General features: G+C 39.9%; 1 protein-coding gene and 1 long non-coding RNA gene across 7 annotated transcripts in view; both read left to right on the top strand.

The window, feature by feature from the left end:
- Positions 1 to 18,485, top strand: part of LOC122458852 — a 523,493-nt gene that overhangs the window by 312,821 nt on the left and 192,187 nt on the right. The gene's annotated exons all lie outside the window — the stretch shown is intronic.
- Positions 1 to 18,485, top strand: part of COL15A1 (collagen type XV alpha 1 chain) — a 293,396-nt gene that overhangs the window by 207,467 nt on the left and 67,444 nt on the right. For 5 of the 6 annotated variants that reach the window (XM_043508544.1, XM_043508545.1, XM_043508542.1 and 2 more), the window contains 5 exons: positions 6,509 to 6,553; positions 10,903 to 10,947; positions 14,055 to 14,117; positions 15,995 to 16,030; positions 16,123 to 16,206. In XM_043508544.1, coding sequence (XP_043364479.1) covers positions 6,509 to 6,553; positions 10,903 to 10,947; positions 14,055 to 14,117; positions 15,995 to 16,030; positions 16,123 to 16,206 — 273 coding nt within the window. The remainder of the gene's footprint in view (positions 1 to 6,508; positions 6,554 to 10,902; positions 10,948 to 14,054; positions 14,118 to 15,994; positions 16,031 to 16,122; positions 16,207 to 18,485) is intronic. The other variant, XM_038392464.2, reaches the window with a different exon arrangement.

Genomic DNA, 18,485 nt, shown 5'->3' with positions numbered 1-18,485 from the left:
TCATGTAATTTTTTTGGACAGTTGATTAGTTTAAATATTTTCTGATCTGTTACAGTTTTAAAAGTTTATGGGATAAAGTGCAGGGTTTTTTTCACTATCTCCTTATCTGCTCCTTCCTGTTAGCCTTAATACATACTTTTTTCTCACCTAAACATTTAAAAAAAACCCAAAACACTTCTCCTTCCTCCCTTTTTTTTCCTCCAGCCCCACTATTCAAGATGCCTAGTTATGCAACCTTGATTTTTAAATTAACAAACTTTTCAGGAGAGAGAATTATTGTGTAAAGGTCAGTGAAAGGATCTGCTCAAAGTGTAGGAGCTGTCAAAATAAAAATAAAAAAACCCCAAACAAACAGTGTTAGGCTGTATAGATAATCAGAGAGGAAATAATACTGAAGATATTATAATGCCATTACTCAAATCTATGTGTGCCCACACTTAGAATACTGCTATCAGTTCTGGTCATCCTGTCTCAAAAAAGAGGTATTCAAAAGAAAGGGGTCCAAAGATGGGCAATAAAAAGGATTAGAGGCCGGGAGAAGGTTCTGCATGAGGAGAGATTGAAAAGATTGAGAGTGCTTAGTTTAGTGAGGAGATGAATAAGAGTGTACATGACAGTGAAGTATACAAAATAACAAGGAGAAGGTAAATATACCCAGTTTCATAACTCAAGGTTAAGGGGACAGTCAGTGAAATTGAAAGGCAACACATTTTAAAACAGAGAAGAAAATAATCATTTTACACAATGTATAGCCAACCTGTGGAACTCACTGCCACAAGAGTGAAGTCAAAATATTGTCAGGATTCAGAGTGATTGGACATTTATACAGATAATAAAAAACATCTCTAATTACATTAGCTAGGATATAATCCTTTTTTAGAATGAATGTGACACTCATGTATCCTGGCATAAGCCAACTTTTGACTGATTTCTCCTCTGGGTAGTTTATTCCACAACTGTCCACTAATGTGTTTCTTGCACCTTCTGAAACATCTGGAACTGCTCAGTGTCCGTAACAGGATACTGAACTAGACAGACCACTGCTCTGGTCTGGAATTTCAATTTCTATGTTCTTCTTTTAACTCCCCATGTATCTCCTATAATTTAGCTTTTACCCCCCTATTCCATTTAAATTGGTTTTACAGAGGTCTCGAATGACCAGATGCTGATTGTCTAAAAGCCTCCTCTTCTGTCCCATACTCCTTTGTCCTTTTTACTCTGCAGCCTTTGACATTGTAGACTTCAGTATCCAGGGTCACTGTCCGCCTACTGTGACCACTTCTTGTTCATAATCTCCAAGATGAAAACTCTTCTATTCCCTCTTCCATATCCACAGGCTGGATTCCTTTATTTTCCAAAATTGCTTTCCTGAATTCTAATACTTTTCTGCTTTTGTGCTGTTCTATAAACTCTGTGAATTCAAAATGAACAATTAAATGAAATTGACACAAATTCACTGTTTCACTAATGTTCAGAAGCAGACTCAGACACGCTTTCCATAGTGAAATGAAAGCAAGTCTTTAAAAGGGCAATTCAGTGCCCCACCATATGTGGTACCTCAACTATAATTGGCAGACCTGTGAAACACACCACTTGGAATGACACACTGGGTTAATGTTCTAGCCTTTCACTTTCAGAGACCTAGCTATAAATTCTGAGTTTTAGGTCACATAGAATAATTAATTAATCAGGGCATTTGTTTATATTACAAAGTCATCATATGTTTGGGCATAGTAGAATGTTTCTGCTTCAAAACAGTTGAAGACTTGAAGAGTAGGGGATATTGCAGGTGGGGACTGAAGTGGATTGAGAATGCTGCACATATTTGCCATCCCTATGCTTGGTTTCACAGCTGTGTTAGTTGCTCAGTTTCATGAGCATTGCACCGATAAAAACAAACACGGGACCTAGCAGTTATGTAGGCTTTTTCCCATTCTGATGTAAGCTATAGAGTTCTGCGCAGAGTTCACATCACAGACAGTTGGGGTTTTTTGGCATATTTGAGCCAGATTCACTCTGCCTAGAGCAGGAAAGAACCAAATGCCCCTTACTGAGCCAGTCAGGGCTGGAGCATGGTATTGTTTCCACCATCACCCTCCCTAGAATTTTTGCCAGTCGGAGCAACTCTAAAATCCGTCAGGGACTCCATGGGAGTGCTCTCAGTTGGGGTGCACTAATCAGTGTGTTCCCAGCCACCTTGGTCATGCCTTCATTATAGCAGTGCCACCCATGATTAACACTGTGCTAACTGGTGGAGGGCAGGTTTCTGCCATTTCCCACCACCACAGCTGCCCTCTTTGCAGACTTTGCTCCTATGTGTTCCCTCCATTCGAAGCCAGCATAACTTTGGGGGAAGGGACCTGGCCCCCCAGCCTGGAGAGATTGCTGAATCCTGGAGCCAACACTGTGTCAGGGGCCAGTTTTAAAAGCCAGTGGCTGAAATGATCTGATACTTCACTGATGATGCTGAAACATCATTTAACCAAGGTTTCATTTTAAGAGAGTGCATCATCTCTTTATATTCTGTTTTAAAGAATAAGACTAGCCAAAACTATCGTATTACAAAAATAAAAGCCACAGCCAGACAGCCAAAAACAAGCAGCCAAAACTTGCCGCTTCTGAACTGTCTACATGACACCTTTACTCTGAGTTGCTTTCGGTGCAGGTGCTATTTCCAAGTTAGTCTGCTGTAACCAACAGATAACATGTTTTATTGCTTTTGAACAAAACTGTGAAAGTTTGCTTTCCCTGTTGTCCACATTTGCTGTCCATGGCTTGGGTCAATAAAGCAGACACCCACTTCCTTCTAATCATGAAAATGATTTCAGATATTTGCTAATACTGCAGAAAAGCTTTGCCATCGTGAGCTACTTACATCCTATAAAACCCCTAGAGGTTTCTGCCTGTGTTAAAAAGAAGATTGTCTGCTTCTAAGAGGATTTTAATTAAAACAAGCTATTAGGAGGTACATTGGGTTTGTTTGTACCTCATCTGTTCTGTCACAATCTCTTTAGATGGGATTGTAATTTCTGAAAGAGACATTGAACAAAAGATTCATATTATCATTTTGTGTGTAATTTATAGCAATAATTATAAAACAGTGACAATCTGCTGTATAGTTTATATAAATCTTTAATTCAACCTTCAACTACCATTAAGAAATTGGTAGTTCTGTTTAAAGCGGTGGTGCCAAGCATGTGTGATGAAGAGGGCTGAATTCTGTTTTTAATTATAGTCCATGGGCTGAGCTATAATTTTAGGGCTCTCTACTCTTCCCCCCCATGTCCAATATTAAGGGTAGAATATGGCTTTTATGTAGTACTTAAATATTTAATTAGGGCTGTCGATTAATCGCAGTTAACTCACGCAATTATCTCAAAAAAATTAATTGCAATTAATTGCAGTTTTAATCATACTGTTAAACAATAGAATACCAATTGAAATGTATTAAATATTTTGGATGTTTTTCTACATTTTCATATATATTGTATTCTGTGTTGTAATTGAAATCAAAGTGTATGATATTTTTTATTACAAATATTTGTACTGTAAAAATGATAAACGAAAGAAATAGTATTTTTCAATTCACCTCATACAAGTAGTGTAGTGCCAACCCTTTGTCGTGAAATTGCAACTTACAAATGTAGATTTTTTTTGTTACATAACTGCACTCAAAACAAAACAATGTAAAACTTGTCTGAGGGTTTGGCTGAACAAGAAGTAGGACTGAGTAGACTGCAGGCTACAAAATTTTACATTGTTTTATTTTTGAATGCAAGTTTTTTTACATAATTCTACATTTGCAAGTTCAACTTTCATGATAAAGAGATTGCAGTACAGATTGCACTACAGTACTTGTATTAGGTGAATTGAAAAATACAATTTATTTTATTTTTTTACAGTGCAAATACTTGTAATCAAAAATAAATATAAAGTGAGCACTGTATACTTTGTATTCCGTGTTGTAATTGAAATCACTATATTTTAAAATGTAGAAAACATCTGAAAATATTTAAATAAATGGTGTTCTATTATTGTTTAACAGTAGGATTAATCACAATTAATGTTTTTAATCGCTTGACAGCCCCATATTTAATTGTTATTTGTTAAGTGCCTGGTTATCATATTCAACTTCACTTTCTTCACTCTGACCCCTTCTCCATTGTATCTGCTCAAATGATCAACAATGGGACAGTTAATGTTGACATCCAAGTGTCATCATTGGGCTGAAGAACTGACACCCCATTGAGATTAAGAGGCAGGGAAGTTCACGCCTCTGAATCATTGTTTCAGGCTGTCTGCAGACTCAGAAACACAGCACTGCATTGGTTATACCTGCAAGGGCAGCTCTGCATTCAGAACGTTAACAAAAGCAGCTGTATCTGTAAATGTTAAATCAGAGAATCCTCTCTCTCCAAAGTTTCTCAGGATACTATCCCCAATTCTATGCGACTCTGTGAGATTTCATTCCACCTCAAGTACATTCCACAGCCTTTTGTAAGAACGTGAGCTTTGATTGTCACTTAGTCACCAGCTGGAAGTAGGTGTTACTCAAAAACTCCTTGGGTTTGATTCCCTATCATATGTCTGAAAATCTGGTTTAAGGAAAACATAACCATATTTTAATCTGTTCCATTCAGAAGGAACTTCTTTTGAGACAATAGATGATCTCGTGTGGATCAGGACTGTATTGTAATGCATACATGAATAGGAACTGAGTTAGGGTCGTGCTGGCAACCTTAACTTGGTCGTTTCCTGACTTTTGCATGTCTCACTTTGCAACCTTGGAATTCTTTTGTATTTAATTTTGTGCATTCTTGACAAAGGAAAATGAAACAACAAAGACTTTGTGCTATGTTTATCTATTTGCTAGACATCAGTGGAAAGCTCTGTAATGCATAATGTGTGCAGTCGGTGAGACAAGTGCTCCTACCTTATTCCTTGGACTCCTTTCTATGGGCTTATCTACACTTGAAATCCTACAGTATCACAGCTGCACTGCCTATGCTGATGGGAGAGGTTCTTCCTTCAGGGCAAGTCTACATTAGTCTGCATCGGCACGTACACTTGCACTCTAGAGCTTCTGGTGAAGATGCTCTAAGCCGATGGGAGAGAGCTCTCCCCTCAGTTTAATAACTCCACCTCCATGAGAGGAGGTAGCTATGTCACCAGGAAAGGCTCTCCTGAGCTATCCACACCAGCACTTAGGTCAGTATAACTATGTCACTCCGGGGGGTGGATTATTCACACCCCCAAGTAATGTAGTTATACTGATGTAATTCTGTAGTGTAGACCAGGGCTCAGCTAATCCAGCTCTCCACGAGGTGGTAGCTAGGTTGATGGAAGAAATATTCCTTCTACACTGTGAGTTAGGTTTGCTTAACTATGCTGCTCTGGGAGTGGATTTTTCACACCCCTGTTGTGTGTAGTTAAATCAATTTAATTTTCTAGTGTAGACCAGGCCTCTTTCAAATGGAAGAAGGCAGCACTCTTTTGGCACCAATACTTATCGCACTGAAGAAGGCAGTGCAACCTCACTAACTCAAGAGAAACTGCCTAGGAACTTTCCTAATCTTAGTCCAGGTCTATACTAGAAAATTAGATCATATAACTACATCCAACAGGGGTGTGAAAAATGGACACCCTTCAGTGACACAGTTAAACCAACCTAATCCATGGTGTAGACAGTGCTTGGTCTATGGGAGAATTCTCCTTTCAACCTAGCTATCGCCTCTCGGGGAGGTGGATTACCTGCACTGACAAGAGAACCCCTCCCCTTGGCGTAGGTAGTGTCTTCACTGAAGCACTAATAGCACTGCTGCTGGGGTATTTTAAAAGTAGACCTGCCCTAAGCATTTAGAGACAGCAAAAACAAACAAACAATGGCAGTTTAAGTGGTTGCATTACAAAAATTCAGTGCATATGCACAAAATAGGGTTTTTCAAATGTTTATAATGTTGACAAATCACAATCAGTTTTCACCAGAACACAAAAAGTCACCTCTGCAAGATAGGGAATACTGTCACTTCCTGCCAAATTTTACATTTTATCATCTAACACCACTTCCAGGCTCGGGCTGCTCAAAAAAGGGTCACAAAGATATGTTTTATAATGGGGAAAGCATATTTCTTTTTATTCTCTCCAGTCTTAAAAATGACAACATCATTTTGATTTAAACTTTTCAAAAATATTGCTCCCAAGCTGAGAACTTACCTTCAGAATTTCAGCCAGTTAGGTAAGTGATTGAAAAAAATTATAAGCAACTCGTTAGAATGGAAACACTTGGACAACTTTAAATATAACTATCACTATATATTCTGCCTATTACAAGAAAATATTAAGCAGATAGACTTCAAAATATCTTTTAAAAATTTGCATTTTAATTCTTTCTGTTGAAACTGCTACTAAAATACTTTTCTATGGTTGTGATTGTGAGCTTGTTTGTTACTGAGAAAAAATAAATATGAAATTATATATTGATATATCAGTAAACTCAGAATATTTGTAGGGTCCTGTTGGGGAGACTGGACAGTGTAGGCCAATGGGACCAAAGGAAACTGATATAACAAATTACATTTGAAAGCCAGCGTATTTTTGTATTTTCCATTTTCAACTTTGGTTTGCCATATTTAGAGTAATTCAGGTCACTTTTGATTTTGTTCTTTTGCACCAAAGCTTTCTATTTTTAAAAAACAAACAAAAAAGTGCTTTCTGACCAACATTGACAGGTCCTAAATACCATGGGCCAAATTTTTCTTTCAGTAGCAAGGATGTAATTTTGGAGTTTGCTTTAATGGCGTTATTCCACATTTACACCAGAGTAGTGAGAGCGGTATTTTGCTCTGCATGCTTTGCTGAACATGTAGTTAAATGCTATATGTAAGGCCTTTCATTTCCAAATTGTATTTATTTATTAATTTTCCAGGAATTTATCAGTTTTTATTTCAAGAATTTAAAAATGGGTGAAAATCAATGCAAAAAATTAACATCATGGTTTTCCAGGTAAATATCAGGTTTAGTATTGGGGGTTGGGAGGGCAGAAAGAAAGCAACAATTAGGCTATGTCTACACTACCACTTATATTGGCAAAATTTATGTCACTCAGGAGTGTGAATATTCCACTTCCCTGAGCAACATTAGTTACCATAACATAAGCGCTAATGTGCACAGAGCTATACCGATGGGAGAGCTGTCTCCTATCGACACACAGCGTCTTCACCACACCAGCTGTATCGGTACAGCTGCGGCACTGTACATGTAGACATGCCCTTAGAGGAACATGAGTTATTGTTTATGAAACCATTATATCCCCATTGCAAAAAAACCTTCATTTTTACAAAACAGTTTACTGTTGACTTGAGCAGTTACACTTGATATAAGGTCTTCAGTATGAATTCCAAAAGTCCCAGCTCATGTAGATTCACAGCAGCTCTTTCAAAGAGTCTCAGCATTTCTCAGCTCACTCCCTTGTCCCATGGGGGGATTGGTGTGGTCTCTTCCCAGCCCAGGGATAGGAGGGGGCTCTGTCCAGCTGGTGAAGTGGACCCAGCTCTGTGCCCTGGGGTTCCTCTCTGAGTAGTAACATGTTTCTAAGCCCAGCTGCTCACAGCGGCCATCTTGGGGAAGCAGGTGCCTATTGGGGAAGAGGGGTTGCCTGATACACTGGCAATGGGTGGGAGGGAGATGGGTGGAAAGGGGTGCCCTGCAAGATAGGGTGGAGGGAAGGGGATGAGACCGTATGCCCTGGGGCCACACTGAAGGGCTGAGATCAGGAGGGGCCAGTTCTCAGGGGTACAGCTTTCCTCTCCTTGTGGCCTATCACTATAGCAGTTGGTGGTCTCCACAATCTCCCTGCCCTTCTCGCTCCCCTACTGTGCAGCTGAGATAGCCACCAACTGGCAGTTGTTCTCCTCTGCACAGGCATGCTGAGGAGGCCAGCAAAGAGTCAGTGAGGGGAGAGCTGGGTCTTGGGAATTTGAGCAGCTGAAAAATCCAAATACAGACTTTTTCAAAACCCAGGAATTTTTTGGAGGTTTTCAGTAAAAACTGAAAGCCAAGGGTCCTAGTTATATGGTACATATTGTACAATATCACAATAAATAAACACCAAGGCCAAAACATTCTAACTTGAGAGCCTATGGATAAACACCTAAGTCTATATTTAGGCACCTGCGTAAGTAGCCTGTTTACAGAGATGCTGCACACACACACAATTCCTATGGAAGTCAAAGAAAACTGCAGGGGCTCACCACCTCTGCAAATTGGGATACTCAGGGACAGATCATACTCATACCCTGTAAGGTCAGTCTGAATAGGACTTAAGAAACAACATGAGGCTCCCCTTGTGTAGTTTCCTCTGAACTCTTCAGTCAGAACATCCAGCCTTGCTTATCCTGACTAGCAATCACCACAAATCCAGTTCAGGATGTCTTAAAGCTACACTTGTTGGATAAGGAAAGAGAGGAATCATAATGCAACACGCTAGAATAATATCACTAAAAATATCACTAGATGGGCAATAATAGGTGTTTTTTGTTAGAAGGATTGGCTATAATATGGCAGGAGAAATTTGTTGTTTTATCCCATTGTGTTTTGGCTCAATGCAATCCCTCTTTGTCCTTTGTTAGCTTAAGGTTACGTGTTACAGCTCCCAAAATGTATGGGTGTCTAAGTTCCAGGAAGTGACTCTGTGCTTTATAGAAAAACCTGCCTTTCTTGTCTTCCAAAAGACCCACCCCTTGTAACCACAGTGACAGAAGAAAGGTAGCATGGTGAAAGAACTGGCATGGGATTTACAAGAGATTTCCAGCTCTGCCACAGATTTCCTATGTGACCTCGGGCAAGTTACTTAATCTCTCTATGCCTCACCTCCCTATCTGTAAAATGGGGATAATGGTTGCCTCACAAGCATGTTATTAGGATAAATTCATTTAATTGTGAGGCACTCAGGCCCAGATCCTCAAAGGTATTTAGATGCCTAATTCCCATGGAGCTAGACACCTAAATATCTTTGAGGATCTGGACCTCAGACACTAATGGGATGTGAGTAGAATCCTGTGAATCACTTTATGGATTAAAAAGAAAAGGAGTACTTGTGGCACCTTAGAGACTAACAAATTTATTAGAGCATAAGCTTTCGTGAGCTACAGCTCACTTCATCGGATGCATTTGGTGGAAAAGACAGAGGGGAGATTGATATAGACACACAGAGAACATGAAACAATGGGTTTATCATACACACTGTAAGGAGAGTGATCACTTAAGATAAGCCATCACCAGCAGCAAGGTGGGGAAAGGAGGAAAACCTTTCATGGTGACAAGCAAGGTAGGCTATTTCCAGCAGTTAACAAGAATATCTGAGGTACAGTACGGGGTGGGCTGGGGTGGGGGGGAGAAATAACATGGGGAAATAGTTTTACTTTGTGTAATGACTCATCCATTCCCAGTCTCTATTCAAGCCTAAGTTAATTGTATCCAGTTTGCAAATTAATCCAATTCAGCAGTCTCTCGTTGGAATCTGTTTTTGAAGCTTTTTTGTTGAAGGATAGCCACTCTTAGGTCTGTAATCGAGTGACCAGAGAGATTGAAGTGTTCTCCAACTGGTTTTTGAATGTTATAATTCTTGACATCTAATTTGTGTCCATTCATTCTTTTACGTATAGACTGTCCAGTTTGACCAATGTACATGGCAGAGGGGCATTGCTGGCACATGATGGCATATATCACATTGGTAGATGCGCATGTGAATGAGCCTCTGATAGTGTGGCTGATGTGATTAGGCCCTATGATGGTGTCCCCTGAATAGATATGTGGACAGAGTTGGCAACAGGCTTTGTTGCAAGGATAGGTTCCTGGGTTGGTGGTTCTTTATGGATTTTAACACATTGACTATTACCCCCCATTTAAAACAAGCCTTTTGTTGGTAGCTCTTGAGCGATTCCTGCGCAGACAATGAAAGGGCCTGATTTTCCATTGCCTTGTACCTCATGAAGTAATTTACTCCAGTGCAAAGTGGGTATAAAGTGGATGTACAATGTCACAATTCTGAGCCAGGTGTAGGGTTTTGCACCCATTTTTCACAGATGAAACTGATTTTCAGTACCATGTGAAGCCAGAAGCAAACTTCAGTTTTTACCTACTCTAAGTGACAAAAGGCTCTAGAAATCCAACTAGAAATCACATGGAGTTTAATGTCCAACTAAGTGATAAGTTTAGTACAACATAACTCATCATATTTTTAGATAGAGCTATCCATCCCAGATCAATGACGTGACTTTAATTCACAGGTGCGGTCATCTACCACAGTGACCCTAGTGTTCTGTTTCCAGCTGATCAATACATATATAAAATCTGTGTTTATGGATAATGAGATCATTGATTATTATGAAAAACTTCTTTTTCCATCAGAAGGCAGTGAAGTCTAATTATCATGAGTAAAAGCATTCCTAAAAGAATATATATGGAAGACTTTTCAGCAAACCAACTCATTATGTCTTGGGCTTGATTCATCAATGCAATGGGGGGAGGGATAGCTCAGTGTCTGAGCATTGGCCTGCTAAACCCAGAGTTGTGAGGTCAATCCTTGAGGGGGCTATTTAGCAATTGGGCAAAAATTGGGGATTGGTCCTGCTTTGAGCAGGGGGTTGGAATAGATGACCTCTTGAGGTCCCTTCCAACCCTGATATTCTATGATTATTTCTATTTTAAACTGGTGTAACTTTGTTGAAATCAACATATTTCCATTCTCTCTGTAAGGAAAGAGGAGTTACATCACCATAAAGCTGTAGTAATGCAGAACTGAAGACAGCACTTTATTTAATTCTAAACAAGCAACGATTTTTTTTTAATCACTGTAGTTATACTGCATTTTGATATTTAACATGACCTATATCTGCATTTCAGGGAGAAAAAGGGGATACTGGTCCACCAGGTATAGCAGGTTTAAAGGTGGGGAACTCATTTAACTTGATTTACAAACACATTGTTTTTTTCTGCTTAGTTATTCTCTTGATGCACTAAAATGCTGGTAAATGTTGATTATATTGGCAGAATTCTAATTATATACATACACACAATTCCCAGGGATGTTTTGAAGTACATGAATTGAATTATTGTTGTCTGTAAACTGTGTGATCTGTTGACTGATATACTGTGATGTTTAAAATATTCTGGGTCTGATTCACTATTGAGTTACTCCAGTTGTACAGTACATCAGTATGACTCCAATGTAATCAACAGAGTTACAGTGATGGAAAACTGGATTAAAGCAATAACTAATATGAACCTCTGTTTACTTAACTTTTATCACAGTTTTATCATAACACACCTGCTTGTTTTAATTTTAATAAAACAACATAATGTAGTGGCTGCTGCTTGTTATAAATTCCATCTGCTATACATATTTTGAATTTGCAGCAATCTGTATGGAGATGTCACTTCTGTGCAATCAGAGAATACATTTCTTAAAAACACATTTCACTAAGACATTTGCCAGCATGCTAATTAAAGAAAATGTACTGATGTGTAGGCAAGTTGTCTTGAGCTCTTTTGATTTCTTCAAGGATCTAACTCATTTCCTTATGTGAACAATTGTTGAAGAAAGTGTTCTGCTTTATGGCCCTTCCTCCAGTAATTATTACTGAATGATGTTATGCAGTTGTGATAAATAGTGTTTTAAAGCATATTTCTAAAGGGCATAACTATTGTGAATGAGGTGACTACAAAGCTACATAAAAAATAAACTATCGGAATCAATTGATTTAATCCGTAAATAATAAAACTACCTTGGCAGATAACTTGTCCTCTTAGAGCTGAATAACATACAGTTCTGGAACCTTAAAATTTTGCCCATTAGGAATGAAAGAAGTATATGTTTGTGTGTGTGTGTGTGGCGGGGGGGTTAGTATTTTTGTTTTATTTTCATTTGTTTACAGGGACTGAGTTTTCAAGTGTCCAGTAAGACAAGCAGAATTAAAAAACTATAGGACACCGAACAAATGCTGGTTTCAGGAGTGATATAATGTTTGGCTTTGTCTGCATTAATACTTTCGTTGGCAAAACTTTTGTCAGTCATGGATGTGAAAAAATGCACCCTGACCAACATAAGTTTCACTGACAAAAGTGCTGGTGTGTAGAGCACTATGTTGGCAGGAGAGGCTATCCCACCGACATAGCTACCACCACTCGTTGGGGGTGGTTTAATTATGCCGGCAGGAGAGCGCTCTCCTACTGGCATAGAGTGGCTACGTGGGAGACCTTACAGCAGCTCTAAGATCCGTAGTGTAAACATAGCCGAAAAGATGTTAAGATATGAATAATGTTAAAAAAATGAGACGTGGCCATACTATACTATTTACAGTGTGAATTATGTTAACTAAAATCATGTCTTTCTTTCCCAGTTAAACTTGAGTAAGAAAAACAGTTGGTGAAATTATTGAACATTTGTTCCAACAAGAAGTGAATTAGCAGCTCTTAGTCCTAACCCATTTCATTTGCACATGGGTGAAACTCACCCTGTTGAGGAGGTCCCCAAGACCCTCTGTTCTGTCTCAACCTTATGGTTGGTGAGTCACTGATAAAGCACCACCATGCAGCTGTATAGCACCCCTCATGTACACTGGGTAACAGCCTACAGACATCTGCAAGCTGTGGAGGAAGTCCTGTTCACCCCATAAAGGCTGGTGCAGTAGGTGGAGAAGGGAGCTAGCCTGCGGAGATTCCCTGAGATCTGTGATTACATAAATGCAGTTATACACGAATGATTGGGAAGGACTTCTGCAGGTTTTTCGGCCCACTCTGCCTCCCAGTGTTTCATACACTTTGCGCATACAAAACCTGCTTGGGCTTTCCAGAGATGAAGTGAATTTCACTAACAAATAGGAAATGGGCTACAGACTCTTTTCTCATTTGTAGAATTGCTAAAACGTTATTGAACCACTTTGTACAGTTTTAGAGAAGTTTACTTCATGTGGCTACTTAAGAGAAAATGGGTAACATTTTCAGAAGTACCTAAGGGTACATCTGCACTGCAAAGAAACAAACAAAAACAAAACCTCAGAGCAGCAAGTCTCAGAGTCCAGGTCAGCTGACTAGGCTCTCCTTACGGGGCTAAAAATAGCAGTGTAGATGTTCATGGTCAAGCTGGAGTTGAGCTCTGAGCCCCAGTGAGTGGTGGGAGGGGCTCAGAGCTCAAGCTCCAGCCCCAGCAGGAAAGTCTACACTGCTATTTTTAGCTCCGTCACTCAAGCCCCTTGATCTAGGCTCTGAGACTTGTTGCCATGGGGCAGGTGGATGGGTTGGTTGGTTGCAGTGTCGGTGCCTAAGCCCCATTGACCTTCAATGAGATTTAGCCTCCCAAGCACCATTTTGAAAATGGAACATGGGCTCCTAAGTCACTTGGGTTCTTTTGAAAACTTTACCCACCATTAATAAAGTGCCCATTTGTTCTTCAGTACTGGTGGCAGAGGAAAGATGATGTGACAAAAGGGTAGAAACTGTTCTTAATGAAGTAGAAACATCAATACTATTAAGGTTATTGGCGCTGTACCAAGGAAAATGGAGATTTCAAATTTTATAAACTATCATCTTTAAGTCCTTCTATTGAGTAGAGAATCCAGGATGGCAACAGGGTCATCTGGCAGATTTAGAATCTTTACAGCTTTGTTTTTCTTTTAGGAGGTTTTGTTGAGCATAATACTTTAAATGCGTAAAAATTCCTTCAAAAAAGCAAAACTACATTTTAAAACTACAGTGCCACCTCCTTCACTGAGGGAATCTCACATATTGGCTGCTATGTGTGGTGATTCTTGTCTTCCCTGAAACAATGTGGCCAAACATAAAGAAACAAATGCATGAAAGTACAGCTCTATTTATGTTTGCTGCTTTCTTAATTGCTTCATTAGCTGATTGATTTTTTTTAAATGACTGGTTACTGTGTGATGTTTAAAACTTTTCCATTAGAATAATTGAGCAGCTTTCTACAAAGCTGATAGAATACCATGGATGCTGCATTGAATTTAAAATTAATAATAGAATATGTGTTTCTGTTTTGATAGGGTGAGCAAGGTGCAGATGGAAAACCTGGATTTCCCGGTGTTGCTGGACGTCCTGGAGATGCAGTGAGTTGTACCACCATACTCTTTCTTTGTGTGATCACATAGCACGGTTGTTCCCAAACTAGTCCAGGGACGACCAGTAGCTCCCAGAGCACATGCTAGTTGTCCATGGAGAGATGACTGGTCACATTGTGCTGGCTCTCATCCATGTATCCAGCTGCACCAGAAGCTTGAAAATATACCTGATGCTTTCCTGATGTTGCATTACCATGTAAACAATTAACTGTAATTGCAACAGTTGGTAATTGTATCACCAATGGGAAGGGTGGTGTCCATAAAGCAATCTGTATAGTAGGACATGATCCACACTATGAAAAAATTGGAGACTCTTTGGTATAATACATTTTTAAATGCATTGGTAAGTTCCTGCTTCTAGAGAAATCTGCAAGCACCAATATTGTTAAGCATTTCTATTGTAAACCTGCAATCAATTCACTCTGTATTGAAACTTGGCAGAAAAGATGTCGGCCTACGAATGCTTTTTTGGTTTGCGTACATTCTGAAATAAAGTGTCATTTTTTAAATTAGAAGAGGAAAAAAATAGAAGCTTGCAGGTTTTAAATGTTCGTATGTGTTTAACTCAGTAACCCAACAGGTGAAAGTGAAATGTTAGAAACCATTTGCTCATAGTTTGTTAAAAAATGTGGATTGATTGCTTTGTGTTTTTAAGAAAAATTTAAACCAGTCAAATTATAAATCAATGAGCCAGCTCAAACCTAGCAGCAAAGAGAGGACTTACGGATCCTTGGGAAGCTTTCCAGCACAAGAGAGCTAGAGAGAGGCAGAAATTGCCAGATGGCTAGTTGGCCATTGGAAGGGAAGTTATAGAGGTTGAAGGAAGAGCTGGCCTGCCCCAAACCCTGCACCTCATGCATATCCCTACTCTGGATTACTTTAAGCCATTACAGCAGTCCTGTTTCTTTTCTCTACATGGTCATGAGTGACACTTTGTGTTCACTGTTGAGAGTTGCAGCGCTCATGGTACAAAGTGTCATGAACTGGGGTTATTCTGTGTTAAATGTAGGAACAACTGAGTAAATTAACTCTAAATTTCCTGGCTTATGTTAGTTTAAGTTAGCAATGTCACCCCAGTTCAATAGAATTTATTATTCAGTGAAATATTTAATTTGTGTCAGGGCATATGTAATCTTGTTGATTGAAGACAGGGCTGGGAAACAGGAAATCTGATTCTGACCCTAGTTTGCTCTTTAATCTGGGGCACGTCACTTAAACCTCTTTGTCTCTAACATTATCTGGGCTGGAACTCCAGCTGGTGTAAATCCATGGTGTTTTTCACCAACTGTAGGTTTGGCTCCCTTGTCTATAAAATGCTACCCACCTTTGTAAATAACTCTGAGGTATAGAAATCAAGTACCATATAACTGCAAACTGTTATGCTTTTATTACCAATAGAAAAAGCAGTATAAACTCTAACAAAAAGTAAGGTTTTTGGTTTACTCTTTTTAATACATCAGCTGTCTGTTAAAATATAATTTTTTTAGGGTCATAAAAATGCATAATAGATCAGCATGAGACCCACCTGTGAACCTTTCAATAAATCTCATGCTTGGATTCTCTTAGGAAAAAAATGCAGTGCTGTATGTGAAAAATACTAGCTCTCTGTTTCCTTCCTCTCTGTTCTCTCAGCCCTCTATAATACTTTTATACTGTCAAAGGCAGTAGAAATTACTAAAAACTTTCAAAACCAATCTGCACTTAGGGCCTGATCCAAACCCATTGCAATCCAGAGTCTTTCCATCAACTTCATTGCACTTTGGATCAAGCCCTTCATGAACATTATTCTTTCATGGTGGGAGGGAAAGTATTATCACAACTTTCCCTTGTAAATTGTTAACACTTCTTTATTAAATTGCATGCAGGGTCCAAAAGGGGACAAGGGTGACACAGGATCCAAGGTAAGATGGGATCAATTTCTTTCTAATTGAATTTTTACTGGGGATTTGGTGTTTAATAAATGGCCTTTCCATCTATACTACTATTGAAATAGGGTGAACCAGGACGGGATGGTGCCAGTATTGTTGGACCACCAGGGCCACCAGGATCACCAGGGCCAATCATAGCAGTACCACAGGTAAGTGTCTTTGTAAAGTGTTAAGAACTTTACTGTCCTTAAAATGTATCTGAAGTTACATGGCAGTGAAGAACAACTGGTATTGATGTTGATGTTCAGGTCATAGATACAGCCCTGAAAGAGAAAAATCTGCAATAAATGTCTACACCTAATCCCCCTCCACATACACACATTTGTCCAATCATAGTTTTAAGTCATGACCCATGTGTCTCAAATCTTAGCCTGTAGGATTATGGGAACAGCCACACTCCAACCCTCCACCTCACAGCCTGCTGACAATGGATTACCTGGGACCCAGGAAGCCCAGCTCCACTGTTAGGTTCTGCCCCAATGTCTGATTGGCAGAGTGCCAGAGCAGCTGATTGGCCCACTGGCCCTACTTAAGCCAGCAGCTGGAACAGGAAGCTGTCCGAATAACTGGATTTCACCCTACTCTGGACTGTGTGCCTCCTGCAGCTTGCCTCCTGGCATCTTACTTGTGGCTCCTGACCTCCAGTTTAGCTCCTGTCTCTGAGCCTCTGGTATCCTGATCCGGCCTGACTCTGGTTCCCAACTCATGGTTCTGATGTCCAGTTTGGCTCCTTCTTTTGACTTGCCACCATTCTGACCCAGCTGACTCCACTTCTGTCTTGTGACTGTGGACTCTGGCTCCCATTACTACGTCTGGCCATCCATGACTCTGCCATGACAAAAAGATGAAAAAGAGTAGTAAAACTGTTCTTCTAACAGAACAGTTTTTGCTTCTCTTAGCAAGTGTAGGTGACTCTGCAGAAGCCATGAAAATTAAGAAAAATTAACTAGGGAATACAGAATAGAGGAAGAATAAAGTAAAGGGGCCTCTATGGGTATGTCTACACTACACTGCATTTAGACACCGATGGCTGGCCCAAGCCAGCTGACTTGGACTTGTGGGGATCAGGCTAAGGGTCTGTTTAATTTTGTTGTAGCTGTTAGGGCTTGGGCTGCAGCCTGAACTCAGGGAACCTTCCACCTCACAGGGACCTGGAGCCTGGGCTCCTACCAGAGCCTGAATGTCTACACTGCAATTAAACAGACCCTTAGCCCGAGCCCCGCAAGCCTGAGTCAGTTGGCACGGGCTAGCCGCAGATGTCTTAATTGCAGTATAGGCACACCCTGTGATTCCAGCAATACCTGGAATCAAACTGCAGTAGTGCCTAGACTCCCCTACCATGCTTTCTACCTGGTGTATACCATACAGACCAAAGAAATACTACTTTGCTGAAGTAGTATCAGCAAGTGTCAAAGAGCATGCTGGTGAAAGGTGGTTCAGAGAGCCGCACATCCTTTCACAACACACACATTTTCAATGGGGTTTGCTTAGTGTATTTCAGGCTTTTAGGTTATAGATAATACTAGTAGGAAAAAAAGAAGCCTAGAAGTTTAGATGAACCAAATTGCCAACTTATTACAAAAGTCTGTGTAGTCAATTTGGTATGACATTGGGAATTGGAGAAGCTATGAATGGCTACAGGAAACTTGTTCACTCAGGAGAGCCATGTAATCGTACCCTCTGAAGGATTCTGTTTGTTTGAAAGAAGTCAGTCTTTCAAACAGTCTGCCAAGGCTTGTAATCAGAGGTGAGGAATCTGCATGATAGGAGCTAGGCAATAACAAAGTCAGAAATCTAACTCAGACTTTACATTTTATATTGACTAAAGCAATGAGGTTCTGACAGTGATAACAATTGTGGCAGAAAGTGGGTCCCTAATGATGGCAACCACAGTCCCAAAGGAGTTTAGGTGGTTTCTTTGCAGGACGAGAATGAACATGTTATCTTGAAAGTGGCTCAAAAACCCTGGGTGAATGAAGGAATTAATGCTGTGTGTTTCATCCAGTTTCTGCTTTAATTTTTGGCAGCTTTTTAATAGCCTTCAGATAAAACGATGATTTGGTGCTATAGGCCAAAGATGGTATAGGTGGATTGAGACTCAGGAGATCTAAGGTCTCTTCCTAGCTCTGCCACAGTGCTTCTGGGTGACCTTCTTAGGCAAGACATTTAACATCTTTTGCCTTTGTTTGATAACCAAGCCCACTTGAGATGGATATTTTGAGGTTTAGTTTGTTAATGTTTGTAAAGGATTATGAGATGGTCCGGTAGAAGGTACTTATGTGTGAGTGAAGTGCCGAGCATCCCTGAAGCAGACACAGATCACGATGTTAGCATGCTGGAGGCCAAGCGGCTTCTCCACACAGTTCACAGTTGCCACACATTAATACAGGGATTAACTACTGCCGAAGAAATATATTGTGTGTCCTCT

This window comes from Dermochelys coriacea, chromosome 2, assembly GCF_009764565.3.
Source record: "Dermochelys coriacea isolate rDerCor1 chromosome 2, rDerCor1.pri.v4, whole genome shotgun sequence".
NCBI classification, from domain to species: domain Eukaryota; kingdom Metazoa; phylum Chordata; order Testudines; family Dermochelyidae; genus Dermochelys; species Dermochelys coriacea.
This window is presented reverse-complemented; position numbering and strand designations above follow the sequence as displayed.